Below are 15,600 nucleotides of genomic sequence, written 5' to 3' on the forward strand. Positions count from 1 at the left end.
ATTTTTTTCTTTTTTTGGCCATTTTTGGGTTCTGAAGGTCCAGGCCCACAATGTCTGGAAAGTGGGCGTCCGGAAGGTGTGGGGATTACTGTACTTGGGTACAGTGATAGAAAAAAGGGGAAGATGTGGAAAAGAAGTTGAAAGTAGAGTGACACAAGGAAGAAAAGTAGCTGGTGCAATGAAGGCCTTGATAAGAAACAGAGGCTTGAGTGTTGCAGCTGCACGAGGCTTACATGAGGGAGTGTTAGTGCCAACTCTAACATTTGGGTGTGAGACTATGGTGTGGCATGAAAATGAAAAAAGTCAGGAGTAAGAGCAGTGAAGATGGTACTGTTGAGGAATGTATGTGGAGTACAGAGGGTGGATAGGATACAAAATAGTGTGATTCGTGAATGGTAGGAGTGAGGAAGTCAGTGGACACCAGAATGGAAGAGAGAATCCTGAGATGGTATGGTCTTGTGGAAAGAACGGATAACATTAGAGTGGTGAAAAAGGTTTACCTGAGCGAATTTGAAGGAGGGAGGAGGCGAAGTAGGCCAAGGAGAAGGTGGAGAGATATGGTGAATGAGTGTTTGAGGAAGCGAGGTTTGGAAGTCGTCGAGGCTAGGGAACTGATGAGATCAAGCTAGCTGGATGAATGTTGTGAGGACAAATGCATGATCAGGGATTTTGGCACCCCTTGTGAGTATGGCAACGTCCGGACTCACTCAACCGGATACGTTTGTGTGAAGCTGCAGAATGTGGTGAATGTTTTTGGCGTATCTGGTAGAGCCAGGATTCCGGGGGCTTGAACGATGAGTGAATGGAAGTGGGGCCTATTTGGATTGGGCAAGTTTGTGCTGTCTGGACATTGCTACTCCTCACCCTGCCCTTTGGTGGGAAAGGAGGTCCGGATGATGATGAAGTGAAAGCAATAAAAATATATAAAAATTGAATCATATGTTGGGGGAACAAAAAATTGTGGAGTGGATAGAGAGGAGTGTGTGGAGCAAGCTAGGATGTTACTGGATGGTGGAACTGTTGGGGCAGTGTGGATGGAGCACACTTTGCAGGTGGATATTGTATGTGAAATAATGGGAAGAATAGTCACAGATTTCTTTTAGGAATTCAATGAAGGGGCCAGAAAGAGGGTTAGGTGGGCAGAGAGCAGTGGGCAGAATGAGTTGGTTTGGTTGTGTAACAGGGTGAGGATAGCTATAAAAATTATTAGTGCAAGTTGGACAGTATGGTTGTGATTGAAGATTTTGTATCGTTTATAATTTATAAAGGCTCTAACATGCTTGCATGTGTCGGTCTTGGTCACCTACCGGCAGCTGTTCATGCTGCTTATTGTCTGGCAGCCTCCCTGTTCAGTCCCCCATCCCTGAGGTTTAGTGGCAAGACCACGTCCCAGGTCTTGTTTTTGGTCTGTCTCTCGCAACCCTTCCCTTGTGTTATACACGTTTTGCCTTCCGCATCCAGTTGTTATCCTCCATCCTGTCAGCTGCCCCAAACGATCACAACAATACATTCGAGTCCCATCCTTCTTCTCAACTCTTCAGTTGCAAATGTAGCCCCTTCAGGCCTTGCATTCAAGGACGCACCACACATCTGTCTAATCATTGTCATTTCTTTATGTCTGGGTCTGCTAATATCCTCTTCTTTTACTTATAAGTTTAGTATTATAAAAAGTGTAAGTTTAGCATTATGAGGTTGTTATTATATATTTAACATTAGTAAAAGTAATGACCATGCTTAATCTGTATTAACAGGAGCCACCTCAAATTACCTTCCGGAAAAAGGAGAAAGGTGGAGTGAATCTTCAGTGTGCAGCGCAGCAGAGTGAACTAGATCTAGAACTGGTGAAGGTATGAATCACTGTTTAATACTGTAGACCCTCCCTATAACAGGCTGATTGTGGGGAAGCCTGATTTGATGAAGTGGAAAATCCATCATATCTATTGATCCTCATATGCTGAATTTCAGGCATGTGTCTGAAATTAAATGAGTACAGTAGCATATTCTAGACCAAAAAATGAAAACTATACCTATTTTCCACTAACTTGACCCATAATTTCAATCGTTTGCAATTTATTTCACATCCTTGTTATTCCACTTCTTCCTGAAATACATGTAATATGTCCCATTTAACCCCTACACTGCGGGCTAGTTATTCTATACTGTATGATATTTCTTCTCAATTTTTCCTGCCAGTTTGGGCTGGAGATTTTGGTGGGTGGGGGTAGAGCCTTCTTCTTTGCTGTTTATGTCTTGTTCTAGCAGTTTAATCACAGTCATGTTGGGGATGCGTAGCATGGGCCAGCTGGCCGACTGCAGTTATCTTCGTATGTTTTAATGCACAGCATTCTAAATTACTGTCATATTTTGAGTGAAAATAAATCATAAGTGTTTACAGTAATATCTGACTGAAAAACAGTCATCATCATCATCATCAACATCATCATCATCATCATCATCATCATCATCATCATCATCATCATCATCATCATCATCCAGACCTCCATTCCCACCCTAGGGCAGGGTGAGGAGTAGCTGTGTCAAGACAGCCTAAGTTTGCCCAGTTCAATGGGTCACGGTTTCATTCACTCATCATTCAAACCCACGGAACCCTGGCTTCATCGGATAGACCAAAAAAAATTTCACCACGTTCTGTAGCTTCATATATACCTACCTGATGAAGTCAGTCCGAATGCTGTCACATTAAAGAAGGATGCTAAATCCCTGGTTATGCGTTTGTCTGCACAAAATTCTTCCAGCCGGCTCGATCTCTTGTCAGTTCCTTAGCCTCACCAACTTCCATACCTCTCTACCTCACATACTCATCCACCATATCCCTCCACCTTCTTCTTGGCCTACCTTGCCTCCTCCCTCCTTCAGATTCACTGAGGTATTCCTCTTTCACCTCTCTATTGTTATCCATTCTCTCCACATGACCAGACCATCTCAGTATAATCTCTCTGATTCTGGTGTCCACAGACTTCCTCACTCTGCATCTTTCTTGAATCACATTATTCCATATCCTATCCACTCTCTGTACTCCACAAACATTCCTGAGCAGTCCCATCTCCACTGCTGTTACTCCTGACTTTTCATTTTCACGCCACACCATAGTCTTACATCCGTATGTTAAAGTTGACACTAACACTCGTCATGTAAACCTCGTTCAGCTGCAACACTCAAGCCTTTGTTTTTTATGAAGGCCTACATGGCACCATCTACCTTCCTTCCTTGTGTCACTCTACTTTCCACTGCTTTTGCACATTTTCCTCTTTTTTTATCACTGTACCCAGGTATTTGAGCTCTCACCAATTCTATTCTCTCTCCATTCACTGTAACATCACACCAGAAGTCACTTTCTCTGTCAGTAATCATCACTTTACCCTTTTGTACATTTACTCTTAGATCTTTAGTGGAAAAGTTTCTAGAGAAGGGAAAGAAGTTGTATGCGGCTTTCATGGATTTGGAGAAAGCATATGACAGGGTGGATAGACAAGGATTGTGAAAAGTATTAAGAATATATGGAGTAGATGGAAAGTTGTTGAATGTTGTGAAGAGTATGTATGATGGTGCTAAGGCTTCAGTGCGTGTGGATGGTGAACTAAGTGAATTTTTCTCTTTGGAGGTTGGGTTGAAACAGGGATGTGTCATGTCTCCATGGTTGTTCAATTTGTTAATGGATGGGGTAATAAAAGAGGTACAAGGTAGGGTAGTGGATGGTGGAGTGACACTGGTGAGAGAGGATAGTGTTTGGAAACTCCCTGTACTGTTGTTTGCAGATGATGCTGTGTTGTTGAATGAAGACGAAGGGGAGCTGCAAGGCTTGGTGGATGAGTTTGGGAGAGTGTGTAAGAAATGGAATTTAAAGGTGAATGTAGGGAAGAGTAAAGAGGTGGTCTTTGAGAGAGGTGAAGTCAGTGAATGTACAGCGAGGGTGGATGGTGAAGAATTGGAAAATGTGAGTACGTTTAAGTACTTGGGCAGTGTGATGAGTAAGGATGGAGGTTTGGAGGGTGAAGTGCTTGAAAGGGTACAGCAGGGAAGAAAGGTTGCTGGTTCCATGAAAGCAGTGTTAAGAAACAGGGAAGTGAGCATGGAAGTGAAAAAGTTACTACAGTACAAGACAGTATTGTGATACCAACTCTAACGTATGGAAGTGAAGCTTGGACGTTGTTGGAAGGACACAAGTCAAGAGTGAGAGCAGTGGTAATGAGTTATTTAAGAGGAGCCTGTGGAGTCACATGGAGAGACAGGCTGACGAATGAGGATATAAAGGAGCGTTGTGGTATGGATGTGGATGTGATAGGAAGTATTATGAGGAACACACTGAGGTGATTTGGCCATGTGGAGAGGATGGAGGGTGAAAGACTGACGAAGAGAGTGTATGTGAGTGAGGTGGAGGGAGGAAGAGGGAGGGGGAGGCCGAGGATCAGATGGAAGTATGGAGTGAAGAGGTATATGAGAGAAGGGGGTGTGAGTTGGGAGCAGGGCAGTGAAATGGCGGGGGACAGGGCGACTTGAAGGCGATTTGTTTGTGGCCACCCCAAACGGGATTGAGGCGTCTGGCAATAGATAGGTAGATAGATAGACATTTACTCTTAAGGCACGACGCTTACAGACATCTACAAAACTTTGCATTAGTCTACCAAACTCTTGTCTGGTGTTTGCATGTAGCACTGCATCATCAGCATACAACACATTTGAGATATTCCATCCATCACCATTCATTACTAGTGCCATCCCTCTCTCCATTACTTGTGTTTTTACTTCTCTCATCACCTCGTCCATTTATATATATATATATATCTTCCATTGGATCCTCGGGGTGCTGGGTGAGGCATGGTGCTGGCTGGGTCCTAAGCGTACCGCCCTCTGCCTATCGGCTCATAGTCGCAAAGCTCATAGGTCCCTACCCGGGGGTTCCCTACTTTATAAAGACTCGAAAAATCCCAGTTCTGTCCAATATTCCGGACACCGGGCTCCAATGGGATATATATATATATATATATATATATATATATATATATATACTGAACAACCATGGGGAACAAGCAAATGTCAAATTTTGTTAGTGACCAGGAAAAACTACTACAGAAGCACTGGCAAACTGAAATCCACCTGTAACTATGAAGCTATTTGCCTTTTGCAGGCTTCTATGCTTTGGCCTCTCCTCCATTTTCCTGCAAATTATTCAGTGTCACTTCATCTTGCTATTGCATCCACACTTGCTACATATTTTCAATGAAAATTGCTTATCTGTTGAACTATTGACATGGAACCAAGTGGTGTTAACTTTTTCTTTAAATTTCCTTTCAAAACTGCAGTAAATCACATTACCTTTGCCTGACCGTCTACCAACATAATGATAGTTATCTCCCATTGCTATCATTTTAGCATTTGCTTCTTCTTTGACATTGCCTTATGTGATGTTAAAACCATTGTAGAATTCAGTTATCTGTCTATCTGTATATAGTCAGACACCTTAGTCTTGTAAGGGGTGACCGTTTGTGTCTGAGTTACAGTAGTTGTTTTTCCAGTGTTGGACACTAACCCTCTGCCAACTCACTTGTTGACACTTACGGAACACGTATAGGTTGGTAATAAGGTTACCACCCAGCATTGTGAATGGTTTCCTGGCTTACAGGAAACCATTAGGCTTGTCATTCAGTGCAAAGCCACCTGAAAAGGAAAGAAGACTAATAAACATTTACAAGAAAGCTGGGGAAAATAGGAAGAGAGGAGGGCAGACACAGAAAAAGAATGAGAAAGGTGAAGGAAGAAGGTAAGCAGCACAGCATGAATTGAGTGGATGATGGTTGCCACCACCTGCCACCACATTCAGTGATACAAGTCTCAGTAGGGCTTGTTTTCCTCTCATGTAAAAGGAAATAAATCTCTTGTCTCAGCAGTGCTTATTTTCCTCTCATGTTGGCTTGTAGAAAGAACTACAGATTGCTAGAGTTATATCTCTTCTTTCCTTAATTTCACCTGTTAGACAGTAAACTACTTATCTCAAGTTTATGTGGATGGAGAATTCATTGATGACATTAGGTTTTGAATATTTGTTGTATGATTTTAACTTGATGCATATTGCTTTCTTATTATAAAAATGTTGAAATTTTCTTATGGATATAAAATAGTATTCTTCATATATTGCAGAAAAACAAAGCATAGCCAAACTTTAAATGGTAACAAGGAAAAATAAAATTCTTAAGGAATCATAGCATGATTAAAGGAATGTTAACATTTTTCAAAATGGGCACTCACCATCCACTCACGCAATGTAGCGCTGCTTTGAGTGTCTGCCCTTTCCTCTCTTCTGTCTTTCTTTCCTTCATTCTTTCCTCTTCTGCTTATGGGTGACTTTACATCCCCTTTTCTGTCTTTCTTTCCATCGTTCTTTCCTCTTGCTTCTGCAAGAGGGTGACTCTATACTGATTGACAAGCCAAATGGTTTCCTGTACACCAGGAAACCATTTAAAATGCTGGGTGGTAACCATATAGCCAAATTATGGCACCTGGTGGTTTAGTGGCTAATTAAGGTGCTCCAATCGGATTGTGCCTGTGTAGGTTCATATCCAAGGGGTGGTTGAGGTTTATTGCTCACAATGGGCCACTCCAGGATGAATGAGGCTGGTCACTGTCATCTCAAATGTCAGGACCAGCTTGCCTAGCCCCGGGCTCGTACGCTTCTCGTGGGTTAACGTAGGATTGGATGATGGATGGATGGATGGAAGACTGTATATTGTCTCTGATCATTTCATATCTCCAGTTATATGGTGAACAGTGCTGCAAGAAGTTGAAATGTTGAAAGTATCAGTGTGTATCACAATGAGGGAAATAAGCATGTAAGACCATTGTAAGTGGCAGATATATTGAATACTGAGCTTTCAAGGACAGTGTTATGCTACATCTGTGATTACTTTCTCAGAGAGTGTCATTATCCTTCAAGTATTTAAAAAGTTAACGTTCTCCCGACGTGTCAAGTGAGGTTGGTGGAGGATTAGTGCCCCTCCCTGTAAAACAATTAACTCTAAGCCCTTGGCCACCCCGTTTGGGATACATGGCGTCTGGCAGTGAATGAATGAATGTGTGTGTGAATGTTGCAGCTGATTCGAGAAGAGTCAAGTCTCTAAAAGCTAAGGATCAGCATGAAGCATGGGTTTTAGATCCCAGGGGGATGGGGGGATAAATCTCCCCCCCAGCACATACACATGCACGCACGCACGCATGCACAGAGGTGTCACAGTGGATGTCCTCTGTAATCATTCCCCCTGGGTGACTGCATGGCTTGGTTTGTTTAAAGCTGGCCCCACATTTGAAGAATGTTCTGAGTGGTGGTGTCGAACCCCACTGACTGCTACAGAGTTTGATAGGTGGATACGTAGAAGCTAACGCCTTGTTCGCTACAGTCGAATAACCAAACCTACACCATACCCTTGTCTACTGCAGCTGTCTTGTATTTCGCCTTGTGTCTGTCCTCTCCTCTTCCTAACCTCCAATGACTACCATCTACCCTCCCTCCCTAGAATTCGAGTAATCTTGAAAAAATGCATTATTGAGGCAACACTTATCCTCAGATTACAGACGTTATTTACAATGAAAATACACATACCCAAAACAGGAAAACTGAAATTGCAGAAAACATAACCTTACAAAAAAGTGCCACTGTAATAATGTGGTGGTGGGAGATTAGACTACAAGTAGTTATTTGTGCTACATTTCTTGTCCTTGCATTACATAGTTTGGCATTTTTCCTGCTTTAATAGTTTTTATATACAAGCCGCTGTACTCTCTGCATGTACAGTATGTACTGTTTAGTCTCATTAATCCCCTGCCCTCCGTAATCAAAATAAATCTGTGCTAGTGGTGCCAAGGAATTATGAAATGGTAGCCAAGGCTACCATGAGGAATTTGGAAGGAATTTGAGTGTAAAGTGGAGGGACTGTAAGAAAATGTTCTGGAGAGAAGTGAAAAGAGTAAGACAGGGTGGAAGTGAAGTTAGCAGGGGAGTGAAAGATAAAAATGGTAGATTACTAGTGGAGAAGGGAGAAAAAGTGAGCAGATGGAGAGAACACTTTAAGGAATTGTTGAACGTAGAGGATGGAAGTAATGCGAGTATAAGTGGCTGGGGAATGGCTGGGAGAAGGAGGGAGGTGAGAAGACAGGAAGAAATCAGTAGGATAGAAGTTTTGGAAGCAATGAAGAAAGTTAAATCGGGGAAAGCCCCAGGAATTGATGGAGTGTGTGGTGAAATGCTGAAGCATGGGGGAGAGATAGTAGTAGAATGGATGTGGAAGATGTGCAGATTGGCCTGGGAGGAAGGTAGAGTCCCGGAGGATTGGAAGTCAGGTATAATTATTCCCTTGTACAAAGGAAAAGGGGAAAAAGAAGTGTGTGGTAATCATAGGGGCATTTGTCTTCTTAGTATAATAGGAAAAGTGTATGGTAGGATACTTATAGACAGAGTTAGAGAAAGAACAGAGAAATTAGTTGGAGAAGAACAGGGAGGCTTTAGGAAGGGAAGAGGTTGTGTAGATCAGATATTCATTCTTAGATCTTTAGTGGAAAAGTTTCTAGAGAAGGGAAAGAAGTTGTTTGCGGCTTTCATGGATTTGGAGAAAGCATATGACAGGGTGGATAGACAAGGATTGTGGAAAGTGTTAAGAATATATGGAGTAGATGGGAAGTTGTTGAATGCTGTGAAGAGTATGTACGATGGTGCGAAGGCTGCAGTGCGTGTGGATGGTGAACTGAGTGAATTTTTCTCTTTGAAAGTTGGTTTGAAACAGGGATGTGTCATGTCTCCATGGTTGTTCAATCTGTACATGGATGGGGTAATAAAAGAGGTACAAGGTAGGGTAGTGGGTGTTGGAGTGGCCCTGGTGAGAGAGGATAGTGTTTGGAAACTTCCTGTACTGTTGTTTGCAGATGATACTGTGTTGTTGAGTGAAGACGAAGAGGAGCTGCAAGGCTTGGTGGATGAGTTTGAGAGAGTGCGTAAGAAACAGAACCTAAAGGTGAATGTAGGGAAGAGTAAAGTGATGGTCTTTGAGAGAGGTGAAGTTAGTGAATGTACAGCGAGGTTGGATGGTGAGGAATTGGAAAATGTGAGTACGTTTAAGTATTTGGGTAGTGTGATGAGTAAGGATGGAGGTTTGGAGGGTGAAGTGCTTGAAAGGGTACAGCAGGGAAGAAAGGTTGCTGGTTCCTTGAAAGCAGTGATAAGAAACAGGGAAGTGAGCATGGAAGTGAAAAAGTTACTACATGACAGTATTGTGATACCAACTCTAACGTACGGAAGTGAAGCTTGGACATTGTTGGAAGGACACAAGTCAAGAGTGAGAGCAGTGGAAATGAGTTATTTAAGAGGAGCCTGTGGAGTCACGTGGAGAGACAGGCTGACAAATGAGGATATAAAGGAGCGTTGTGGTGTGGATGTGGATGTGATAGGAAGCGTTATGAGGAACACACTGAGGTGGTTTGGCCATGTGGAGAGGATGGAGGGTGAAAGACTGACGAAGAGAGTGTATGTGAGTGAGGTGGAGGGGGGAAGAGGGAGGGGGAGGCCGAGGATGAGATGGAGGGATGGGTTGGAGAGGTATATGAGAGAGGGGGGTGTGAGTTGGGAGCAGGGCAGTGAAGTGGCGGGAGACAGGGCGACTTGGAAGCGATTTGTTTGTGGCCACCCCAAACGGGATTGAGGCGTCTGGCAATAGATAGATAGATAGAGATCAGCAGTAATAGTATATTGATTTGTGTTGGTTTTTTGATACTTTACTTGCTGTGGAGAGGGTATTTGTGTAGTTCCCTTACCTAGATGATAAAAGGAAGAAAGGATTTTTGGCAGTACTTGATTTTTGACGAACCTGGTTGTTGTTGAGTAACTCTGATCTATCAGGCTAAGCAGATCCATCAACTGGAGGCAAGCAACTGCCCCTGCAAGGCAGTCCTATGCAGTGAACTGATTTTCCTTTGTGGGGAAGAGTATGGAGGTTTGGTTCCTTGATGGATGTCACATTTGCATCTCTCCACCTAGTTAACCCTTTAACCCTTTAACCGTGGGTATTGTTTTGGTCTGACTGTCCTCTCCCGTGGGGGTTTCAGCCAAATGTAAACAAACCTTTAAACCTTAATAACTCTGCACAGAATAAAGCTAGAGAAAAAAATAAGGTACCATTAGAAAGTACTAACCTTCAGCTTACCATTGATGTAGGTTTCATGACTTTGTTGACTTTCACAGGACGGGGAGAGCCGTTAGAAGTGAGGGGTGTGAAATAACTATTTTACGCCCCACACACCAGTACCAAATGCCAACCACTCTCTCATAATAGTAATATAAACATATATGAACACTGTACATACGATAAACACCCACTCTGTGTTCACTGAGGTAGGTAAAAGGCACTTCCCTGCGGCTGTGCCCGCTCTTCACTGCGGCGGCACCCTCTCACTGACGTTTCATGTGATCTTTTCATTCTTTCTAACTTCTAATATTATTTTACATATAATATGGGCAATATACATTATATTTACACTGCACTTATTACTATATTGCGTCACTGGCGCATCACAGAATTACATAAGTGCCGCAGAATTCCACAAGTGCCGCAGATTCTCTTATTACAATATCACTTATTATACTGGCCAATATTTCCTTTTTTTTCTAGGCAAAATATCCCTTATTACTACATTATCCATTATACAATTATTGGCAAAGCACGTCACTGTCGCATCACTATATATCACTGTCACTTTCAGTATTTACTCAGAGAGTGGTACTCGGCAAAGCACGGAGTTACACATAGAGCGACTTGGCATTCCAGGCACTGGTGTGTGCTCATTTTTCTCGTCCTAGGCCTCTGTGTGGTGTTAGAACATACTCTGCAGCGGCCCTGTGACAACCTGCCGCCTGCTGTAAGAGGCAATTTCACAAGCTGGTGCCGGCTCATGTAATTGCGGCACTCAAGACGGTCAGGTTGTGTGTCAGAGTGTCGCCTCGGGATCAATGCCGTCACCTGACCAAATCGTGCAAGTAGCTGCTGCACGACAGTCTTGGAAAACTGTCTCAGTGATGGTTGCCTTATGCCCCCGACTTGTGTCTTGTAGAGAATGAAGGCGTTGAGCATGCACATATCGAGCATGTGCAGGCAAGCCTTCCTGTACCATCGGGTGTTTCTCCTGAGACATGTCGATTTCGCCAATCATCATATCAGACTTATCAGCAAGTCTCATATTTACATTATAATCAATGACGGCATCAGGCTTCATGATTGGCTCTCCCGTCCTGTAGCTGACCTTCCCAGTTCTCTTCAATTCCCCCTTGTGGATGGTGCTGATCATATTCACGACCTTCTTGATATGCCACCTGATCGCAAGAAGCTTGTCTGACTTCTTCAGGTGAACATCTCCCCTGGATGATGATGATTCATTCATTCATTCATTCATTGCCAGACGCCATGTATCCCAAACAGGGTGGCCAAGGGCTTAGAGTTAATTGTTTTACAGGGAGGGGCACTAATCCTCCACCAACCCCACTTGACACGTAGGGGAAACTAGGCCACTCTTTCCTATAGCTCCGTACAGTGCCAACAGTGCCAATGCCGTGTTCAGCAAGGTATTTGGAGAGTTTCGGTGCTGTGTAGTAATTGTCTGTGTACAGCACATGATTACCACCAAAATACCTCTCCATCAGCACTTTTACAACAGAGCCAGAGAAGCCAAGGGGGTCTTTCCTGTTCACATCCATTGTGCTCACCGAGTAAATGACAAAATCCAGGATATACCCCATCTCACAGTCACACAGCACAAAGAACTTTATCCCAAAGCGGTGGCGTTTGCTGGGGATGTAATGCATGAATTTGAGACGTCCTCTGAACAATACCAGGGATTCGTCTATGACGACTTTCTGCATAGGCCGGAAAAATCGCATAAATTGATCCCTAATCCTGTTGAGAAAATCCCTCACTTTCCATAAAGGGTCAGTTTGGGACGGGTTTGCATTGTCAGCGAAGTGCAGGTATCCAAGTAGCTGTCGGAACCGATCCCGTGACATATACTTCCCGAATATTGGGATAGTAGTTATGTCATCCACAAGCCAGTACTCCTCCAACTCATGTCTCTTTATATGGGACATCAAAAACATTAGTGCAAAGAACACATACAGCTCTCTGATCCCGACAGGCAACCACGACACTTGCTTTGGTGAGCCAATAGTTCCCAGCCCTTCTGCTGCACAATGAGCTGCATACCTATTGGTCTCATCGCTGACATGCTGCACGATTTCATCATCCATGAAGGCCAGGAAGTAATCAACAAAGTCATCTCCTGCGTTGCATGGGAAGGCAGGCTGTATTCCAGCATTTGTCATATCAAACGGTGGATTGTGTGGCTGAAAATCTGCACCGTCAGACCAAACAAATGCATCCACTTTCCCTGTGCGTGGTTCAGTGGCAGGGGCAGGTTGCATTCCACTCGTTTCCCCGTGAGAAGGAGCTGAGGTGGAGGCAATGGGTGAGGCAAGAGGTGAGGCAGGAGGCAAGCGGGAGGTGGGTGAGGCAGGAGGCAACGGGGAGGGGGGTGAGTGCGGGGGCGGTGAGTGGGGGGGTGGCACAGGTGAGGGAGCTGAGCGGGGAGCAGGCGGGGGGGTTTCTGACCTGGTGCGTGGTGAAACTTGACCCTTTCTACCCCGCTTATCACCTCGCTTATCGCCTCGCTTATCGCCCAGCTTTGCCCTCCAACTGCCACGCATCCCCTTTGTTCTAGGCCTGCCTGCACGGCCTGCCTTCCCTCGCTTTGCAGGCTTTGGTAATTCGTACTCCTCAGATGATGTAGACTGAGGAGAGGGCACGACAGATGATGATGATGATGATGATGTGAGGGCAATAGGGCTAGGGGAACGGGAAATTGATGGGAAATGCGTACTAGGGCCTGGTGTGGGAGACGTGAGCCTGCGCTTCACTCCCTTCCCACGTGCAATACCAGATTTGCCCATAGGAGCCTTTCCTTTCCCAGAGTAAGTTGGGGGTGGTGGGGGGGAAACAACACGATCACTTTCATCACTGTCACTATCAATGGAAAATGGTTCACCACCAATCACTGCCAAATCATCACTGCTTGCTGTGTGGTGGGGGGGAAACAACACGATCACTTTCATCACTGTCACTATCAATGGAAAATGGTTCACCACCAATCACTGCCAAATCATCACTGCTTGCTGTGAGTGTGTCACTTTCACTGCCACAATCAAGAGTAGTACTTACAGTTTTGTCCAGCTCAATTCTAATTTCAGGAGTGCTCAACCCCTTCTGCCTCGCCGTCGGCAGTTCCTTTACCAGTGTAGAGGTAGAGGGAACACTAGCACTAATCATTGTAGAGGAGGAAGCGAGTGACGATGAGTCGGGACGGAGCGCCATTATCACGCACAGAGCTGGACAGATACTGACTGATGTGGGTCAGGGCAGGGGTGGGGGGGGCCCCCTCGGGGTTGGAGGAGGGAGGTGTGGGATGGCTGGCATGAAAGAACTCGACAGCTACTCTTGCGTGAGACTATTTGCGCGCCGGGAAAACGCTCGGTGTTCAAAATATTCACGATCATTCCAGAATGACACCTGCGGTTTGGTCCAGTTTTGTCACTGTCATTCTGGAATGACACCCGTGGTTAAAGGGTTAACCGCGGGCATCGTTTTGCCCCAATTGGCCTCACCCGCGGGGGTTCCAGCCAAAATGTAAACAAATTTTAAACCTTTATAACTCTGCACAGAATAAATCTAGAGCGAAAAATAAGGTACCATTAGAAAGTACTAACCTTCAGCTTTGCAATGATGTAGGTTTCATGATTTCGTTGACTATCACTGGATGAGCAGTGCCATTAGAAGTGAGCGATCTAAAATCACTTTTTTTCGCTCACACACCATTATCTTCGCTCACACACCATTACCAAATGCCAACCTCATTCTGATAATAATACTATAAACATATATGAACACTGGATATACGATAAACACCCACTCTGTGTTCACTGAGGCAGGTAAAGGGCACTGTAATTGCCCGCACTTCACTGGCACATCAGCGGTGTTGTAATCACTATTTTTCGCTCACACACCATTACCAAATGCCAACCTCATTCTGATGATAATACTATTAACATATATGAACACTGCACACGATAAACACCCACTCTGTGTTCACTAAGGCAGGTAAAAGGCACTGTAATTGCCCGCACTTCACTGCCATATCTGAATCGGTAGAGAGGCGGCCTGCAGTCCTGATGGACCCAGGTTCGAATCCCGGCTGGGGCAGGGAACAGTTTAAGGATTTGAATTTCATAAAAGCACACTTTCCTGATCTACCAGATGACCCGCCGACATGTCATAGAAGTACCCCCGCTAATACCAATGCACCAGTCCTGTATGAGACAGCCCTAGCATGTATTCAGTATGGACGGTGGGTGTTAGCGCCGAAGTGGTGACATGTGGAGGTGTAGGAGGACTACTGGGCCTTGGGATAGGCTACTGCCCCCGAGATATAGGCCATGAAGCCTTTGCCCAGAGTCGGACACATAAAAAAAAAAAAAAAAAAAAAAAAAAAAATATCAGCGGTGTTGTAATCACTATTTTTCGCTCACACACCATTACCAAATGCCAACCTCATTCTGATAATAATACTATAAACATATATGAACACTGCACATATGATAAACACTCACTCTGTGTTCACTGAGGCAGGTAAAAGGCACTGTAATTGCCTGCACTTCACTGCCACATCAGCAGTGTTGTCACTCACACAGCTGGACAGATACTGATGCGTGTTTGGTCCGGGGTGGGGTGGGGGGCCCAGGGGGTGGGAGGTGGGGGCCCGGGGGGGGGAGGAGGGAGGTGGGGGTCGGCTGGAGTGAAAGAACTTAATAGCTACTCTCCCTTGAAACAATTGGCACACGGAAAAAACGCGCGGTATTCAAAATATTCACAAATATTCGAGAATGACACCCGCGGTTTGGTCCAGTTTTTGCAATGTCATTCTGGGATGACACTCGCGGTTAAAGGGTTAATGGACACCATAGTAGGCTCCACATCACCCAATTATTTGGTAAATATGATTACAACCCAACATTGTACAGTAAGTGGTTTCTTGGGTTTCAGGAAATCATTAGACTTGTTGCATCTGGTAAAGTGAGTATTCCCTCCCCCATCCGTTTTGTCTAATGAAATACCGTACCGTAAATAATAAACAATTTTGTTTACATTTAGGTAAATTAAAGTAATTGCTGTTGCATGAAAACGTGATGTATAGTGTGATATGCTGATGAATGGAAAGAGACTTGAATTGGTGAGGGAGTTAATATACACCCACTAAAAAAAATATGTATATATTCATTACTCCTGGGTGTGATGAACTCTGAAATGATTTGTCTATCTGTCTATCTATCTATGGCCCAATTCCTTAATCCCGGAAAGGGTGGCCGCTTGTTTCGTTAGTCCTTTTTATGGGGTGGGGCACAAACCTACCACCAACCCTTTTAGTCACCTCATACTACAAGCAGGGATACTGGGTGAGTATTCTTGAAACCCCCCAACCCCCAGGGGGATAAATGATTTGTAGAAG

The 15,600-nt window shown here is 44.3% G+C and overlaps 1 protein-coding gene across 1 annotated transcript in view; it reads left to right on the forward strand.

The window, feature by feature from the left end:
• The window catches only part of 128up (GTP-binding protein 128up), an 87,288-nt gene that overhangs the window by 44,357 nt on the left and 27,331 nt on the right, over positions 1-15,600 (forward strand). The window contains exon 5 of the mRNA XM_080282454.1: positions 1,752-1,847. Coding sequence (XP_080138580.1) covers positions 1,752-1,847 — 96 coding nt within the window. The remainder of the gene's footprint in view (positions 1-1,751; positions 1,848-15,600) is intronic.

This window comes from Coenobita brevimanus, chromosome 93 (assembly GCF_032717465.1).
Source record: "Coenobita brevimanus isolate Jiangsu-jjx chromosome 93, ASM3271746v2, whole genome shotgun sequence".
Taxonomy (NCBI): Eukaryota; Metazoa; Arthropoda; class Malacostraca; order Decapoda; family Coenobitidae; genus Coenobita; species Coenobita brevimanus.